The 6,062-nt window shown below is 55.0% G+C and overlaps 1 protein-coding gene across 1 annotated transcript; it reads right to left on the bottom strand.

Moving 5' to 3' along the window:
* Positions 1-823: 823 nt before the first annotated feature.
* Positions 824-5,354, bottom strand: FZD1 (frizzled class receptor 1). Its single transcript, XM_065666396.1, has one exon. It carries the CDS (start codon positions 5,020-5,022, stop codon positions 3,238-3,240), a length of 1,785 nt encoding a protein of 594 aa, XP_065522468.1. The 5' UTR covers positions 5,023-5,354; the 3' UTR covers positions 824-3,237.
* Positions 5,355-6,062: the final 708 nt, after the last annotated feature.

The following is a 6,062-nucleotide window of genomic DNA, read 5'->3' on the forward strand; positions in this document are numbered from 1 at the left end:
GGATCCATATCTGCTGCAAATCACGAACTGCAAATACTAACATCTTCATATAGATCTTCATATAGAAATGACAATTCTATTGTTCCTCTTTGAATTTTTTTAAAAATTGGTCCTCTCATCCCTACCATAATAAATATAAAATCTCTTATTACAAATAAATGTGCTCTCCTGTGCATATATAAATCACATACATTCAGCTGCAAGGAAACAGATCAGTCAAAACAACTCAAACATAATTATGCACTGGCCAAAAAGAATTCCACTGCAACTGAAATTGAACGGCCTGTACTTCAGGTCATTAGCTGAGTGTTGACCAGTACAATTTTAAACGCTAAAATATCCCCCCCAAAAAGGGAAGGGGTATAGAAAGAATTGAGAAAAATGTGCTAAATATCTGAGATAGCAGGAACTATGTTTATGTAAAACAAATTAAAAAATAACGAAAAACAACCCCAGTCCTCATCTCACCTCATTAATTTTGTTGACCATCCCTCATTTCTCTGTGGTTGTTTATGCATCACGATTTGAAAAAAGTAAATGAGCCAAAAACATTTACATCTCCCTCTAGATCTAGAGTGAAACACTGCATTAGCCTGTAACACTAGAAAACAGAAATCAAGCCTCATAATTAGCCAGTCTTTCCCAACAAAGCCATGCTTGCAGAATGGCACTTGAAACAATGAATCAGGGGGAGGAAAAACAAAAAGGAGAAAAAAAAAGGACATGTTGTGCTGGAAGCTTTAAGAATGGGTGTACTTCCCATAAAGCTTCTAATGCTTCCATGAACATACCATTTAACTCTGGATTAACCAAACATTCCAAATTCAGAGAAACCAAACTATTTTACTCATTAAAATACTCTGACAACATTACAACATAGTCTAAGTGTCATTTTGAGCAGCAAGTAAATCCTTTTTTTCTTTATTTCATTTTAACATGAACGGGAGAAGAAAGGCTAAGTTGGAAGAACCCTTTTCTTTAACAAAAAGATAAAAAAGAAAAAGAACTGGTGAGCTTCTTTCTTCTGCCATATAGCAGATCTCTTCTTGGATTTCACACCACCAACCATACCCTGTCAGAGATCTTGAACAGTTTACATTACTTCTTTTGAAGGATTAATCTAGACCGGCCCAGAGATAAAAACCCAAATGCACAATGAATTCCTACACTGAATTCCAGCTTGTTACTGTGAACTCAACATAAGAAAAAAGGAATCCCACACATCCTGTAATATATACACTGCTTTCACAGAGCATGTGAGTTAGTCAGAGGAATACGTAAAGTGACAAGATAGTTTTTTACAAAACCTCAATTTATTTCAGAGAAATTAAAAATATGGTATTTAATATATATAAATTTCTATTCCTCTATAAATATAGATGATCTTGTGATAATGAACAGAAATAAATGCATACCAAATTCAAATAATTTTGCATTTCAGGGTATGGTAGCCATAGATAATGTTTATGAACCTAAATACAGGCATTTGTAATATAAAAAAAGTTTAAAACAATACAATCAGGAAAGAAGCATTCTGCTGTTTTTCATACAGAGGACTAAATACTCAAATGCATCTGTCAAAAGTTACAATTTCATTTTCAACCTTTTTTTTCCTTCGTATTAAGAAGCACAATCCCACACACCCAAGAGCATACAAGGCAGTAGATATACTGCACACATAGTATCTTATCTTTGCAGTATGCACTGTTATTACTGTACCAAAAAAAAAAAAAAAAGTGGCGGGAGGGAAGACAGCAGAGGCTGTTTCAGGTCTCACATCCCACCAGCGAGCTTAAAACATTCTGGTTTGCTGTTTTCCCTTTGTTTTTACTACTGGCGAAAATCATCACACCCTCATAGAGTGTAATGAATTAAATGCCAATGAATTAAAATTCAGGGGAATGGCAATGACTCCACTGTTTCCCAAATGAAGAGCCAGCGTATGGATATAATTAAATGCGCGGGCGGGGGAGGGGGGGGATAAAAGGGGGAGGAGAAGAAGAGAAGAATCGGAACGGTGCATTTTATTCCGTTGAAGCTCTTTTTTCGCCCAGCCCGTATTTCCTGATCCTAAGTCCGACCAACAGCAGCCCGGCGGGGACGGGAGGCGCTGGGAGCACCCGCAGGGAGTCAGGGCGAGCACCGGCCGCGGCCCGGCTCCGCCAGCCCCACTGCGGCCTTGCGACTGAGAAGTGGGCTTAAAAACACAAAAACCAACACAAAACACCACAGGAAGTGGAAAAGTTCGGTACATCCATGTCCCCATCCACCTCCTAAGCCATCAGACATGCCACAGGTGCGGACGGTGTTAAACCTCAACTCTTAACGACAGAACAGGCCAACTCCTCTCAAACTACGTGGTGCGTTGACAGAAATCTCACCAAATTGTTAGAGGGCAGCTGGCGGGCAATGCCCCTCGGCCCGGGCGCTGCGGGGAGGCCGCCGCTGCGGGCACACCTCCGGGCAGGGCTTCTATCTCCCCCGCACCCCTCCAAACGCTCCTGCCCGGGCGAGCGGGGCTCGGCCCCGCCGCGGCCAGCCGAGGCGAGGCGAAGGGAAGCACCTTCCCCGCGCCGGCTCCGCCGTGAGAGGGCAGGCGGGGTCCGTCCCCCCCGAGACGGGGCCGGGCGGGAAGCGGCGGTCCCTCAGCACCACCTCCGCCGCCACATACCTCGGGCAGGCCGGGCCCGCGGCCTGGACCCAGTCCGCGGCAGGCGGCGCCCCCGACTGCGGTTTCGGGCCGGTCCCTGCTGCCGCTCATGCAACTCCGAGCAAAGCCATTACAAAACCTGCCGGTGTGGGGGAACAAAAAAGGGGTGGTTTGGTTTCTCTTACCGGCAGTTCTTCTCATCCTGCGTAACGAAACAAAAACCCAACGCCTTCTTTTAAATAAAAAAAGGGGGGAGACGGGGGCGAGGAAGCAAAATCCGCAAACAGGTTAAAAGTGTCCTAAATAATTAAAAAAAAAAAAAAGCGATATTTTTGTAATTTAAATACAAATATACTTACAAAATCTTACAGAGGCTATTTACATCCCTCTCCCCCAACCTGACAGTGCGTTCACTTCCTACGGGACACCGCCTGAGCAGAGCGGGGAGGGCAAAGCCCGGCGGCCCCAGACATGGGGCCGTCCCCAAAGTTTGCCCAGGCTGGCTAAGGAGCCATTTCCCAGGGCAGAGCCCCGGTCCTCCAGCCGGCTTCCCGCCTGCCATCCCCCCATCACGGCAGGCAGTGGTCTCAGACGGTGGTCTCGCCCTGCTTGCTGTTGGTGAGCCTGGTGTAAAACTTCCTCCAGGAGTTCAGGGTTTTCCCGGACCAGATCCAGAAGCCCGAGGTGATGCCCACGATTAAGGTCATGAGATACTTGATCATAAAGACAGTGAAGTCGGGGCTCATGGGCGGGTGGTGGCTGCTGTGGTTGTTGGGGCAGGGGATGGCATAGCTCTTGCAGCTCTGCGTGACCCAGCTCCTCTCCCACTGTTCCCTAAAAGCTTGCTCGTAAAAATAGCAGGCAATGACAATGGTGGCCGGCACCGTGTAAAGGACACTGAAGATGCCTATCCTCACCATGAGCTTCTCCAGCTTCTCTGTCTTGGTGCCGTCATGCTTCATGATGGTCCGGATCCTGAAGAGGGACACGAAACCAGCCAGCAGGAAGGAGGTGCCGATGAAAAGGTAGACGAACAAGGGGGCCAGTACGAAGCCCCTAAGGGCATCCACGTTGTTGATGCCCACAAAGCAGACACCACTGAGGACATCCCCGTCCACCTGCCCCAGGGCCAGGATGGTGATGGTCTTGATGGCTGGCACAGCCCAGGCGGCCAGGTGGAAGTATTGGGAGTTGGCCTCAATGGCCTCATGGCCCCACTTCATGCCGGCAGCCAGGAACCAGGTGAGCGAGAGGATGACCCACCAGATGGAGCTGGCCATGCCGAAGAAGTAGAGCATCATGAAGAGGATGGTGCAGCCCTCCCGCTTCGTGCCCTGTGCCACAGTTCGGGAGCCGTCCTCGGCAAAGCGCTCGTTGCAGACCACCTTCTCCTCCAAAAGGAAGCCGGCGATGTAGGCCACGGCCACTGCCGTGTAGCAGCCCGAGAGGAAGATGATGGGCCGCTCAGGGTAGCTGAAACGCTTCATGTCCACCAGGTAGGTGAGGACGGTGAAGAGGGTGGAGGCACAGCAGAGCACAGACCAGATGCCGATCCAGGTGCGGGAGAAGCGCAGCTCCTCTGGCCCGAAGTACATGAGACCGTAGAGTCGGCCGGGCTCGCACGGCGCCCCGCAGTCCTTCTCACCCAGGAAGCGGTAGTTCAGGTAGGAGGGCACCTTCAGCGCCCGCGGGCAGGAGAAGCGCCCGCGGGGCTCGCCGGGCCCCGCACCCCCAGTGCCGCCGCCGGTGCCCCCGCGGTGGGGGTTACTGGTCCAGCTCTCGGGGCGCAGGGCGGGCGTGGGGGTGCCGCGCTCGGAGGCGTTCTGCCCCACGCAGAGCTCGCCGGCCCCGTGCACCGGGAACTTCTCGCAGCGCAGCGTGTCGGGCCACTGGAAGCCGAACTTGTTCATGAGGGCCTCGCAGCCCTGGCGGGCCCGCTCGCAGAGGGAGCGGCAGGGCGGCAGGGCCTGCTCCAGCACGGTGCACACCGGAGCGTACATGGAGCAGAGGAAGAACTTGAGCTCGGCCGAGCACTGCACCTTCACCAGCGGGTAGAACTGGTGCACCTCCAGTCCCGCGTCCTCCTGGTTGGTGTGGCCCAGCAGGTTGGGCATGATGGTCTGGTTGTAGGCGATGTCTGTGCAGAGCGGGATGGAGATCGGCTGGCAGTAGCCGTGGTCCGGGATGGAGATGCCCCGCTCACCGTTGTCCTGCGGCGCCGGCGGCTGGCCCCCGGCCGGCAGCGCCGCCGCCCACAACACCAGCAGCACCGGCAGCGGCGGCGGCAGCCGCGGGCACCGACCATCGCCCGCCCGCCGCCCTCCGCCAACTGCCCCGCCGCCTCTCGCCGCCGGCCCGCGCCGCTCTGCCATGCTCAGTCGGTGCCGCCTGCCCGGTCGGGCTGCCGCCGTCCCACCACCGCTGCCGCTGCTGCTCCTCCCGGCCCGAACTTGCGACTCATGAAGGGAGCGGCGGGCAGAGACGGGACAGCCCCGGCCGTCACTCGCGCGGCTGCGGCGCGCAGCTCTGCCCGCTTCGGCGGCAGCTCCCGCCGCGCCTCCGACTACCGCCACCGCCGCCTCCGCCGCCGCCGCCGCCTGACCATTTGTGCCGGCCCCTCGAGCCCGCGCCCCTCGCTTCGCCGCGCCGCGCTCCCTCCGACCGGTTTCCAGGCGCCCCGCAGTCTGCCTTTCACCGGGAGGGAGGAGCCTTGAAACCGACGCCGAACTTTCCTGCGTAAGGGACCGTCTCCCAACGCCTCACCCGGGGGCGGGCGCAGGCGGGCGCGGGGCTCCCCCGCACCGCGCACAAAGGCGGTGGCGGCGGAGGAAAGGGAAGGATGGGGGAAAAGAGGGGCCCCGTGGCAGGGGGGCTGTGGTGGGGTGTCGCGGGGGCCGTTCCTTTTCGGTCGGCACCGCGTCGGTCACGGCTGTCCCGGGGGGCGGGTTTGGGTTCCCCGGTGGTGACGATAGCTGATGCCACGGAAGCTCGCGTCCCAGCGGACCTCAGGGGTCTCCCCCGGCGGAAGAGCAAGGGGGCTCGTTGCGGCCCCGTTCGCAGCCGGTGAAGGGATGGGGGTTGGGGAGGGCGATATTTGTCCCATAGCGAAGGGCAGGGTTGGCCGGGGCGGGGGGGGGGGGGGGGGGGGAGTCGGGTGCATCTTCTCGGGACCGAGGTGCAGAGGACGTGTTTACGGCAGTAACTTTGGGCGCGGGCAGGAGCGGCAGCGGTTTGAAGGCAGAGACCGCGATGGTACCTACCACTGACACACGCAACCGGTTATGTGCGAGTGGCCCAAACTCGCCTCCAGAGATGCCTGAAGTACCTCGCTACTGAGTTATTGTTATATTTTATGTGCGACTTTCTCCTGTCACATCTACAGCAGCAGCCTGAGACATGAAAATCGGCTCAA

Source organism: Lathamus discolor, chromosome 2 (assembly GCF_037157495.1).
Source record: "Lathamus discolor isolate bLatDis1 chromosome 2, bLatDis1.hap1, whole genome shotgun sequence".
Lineage (NCBI taxonomy): Eukaryota > Metazoa > Chordata > Aves > Psittaciformes > Psittacidae > Lathamus > Lathamus discolor.

Coding starts and splice junctions, on each gene's coding strand:
- FZD1 (XM_065666396.1), bottom strand. CDS start 5,022: ATGGCAGAGCGGCGCGGGCCGGCGGCGAGAGGCGGCGGGGCAGTTGGC.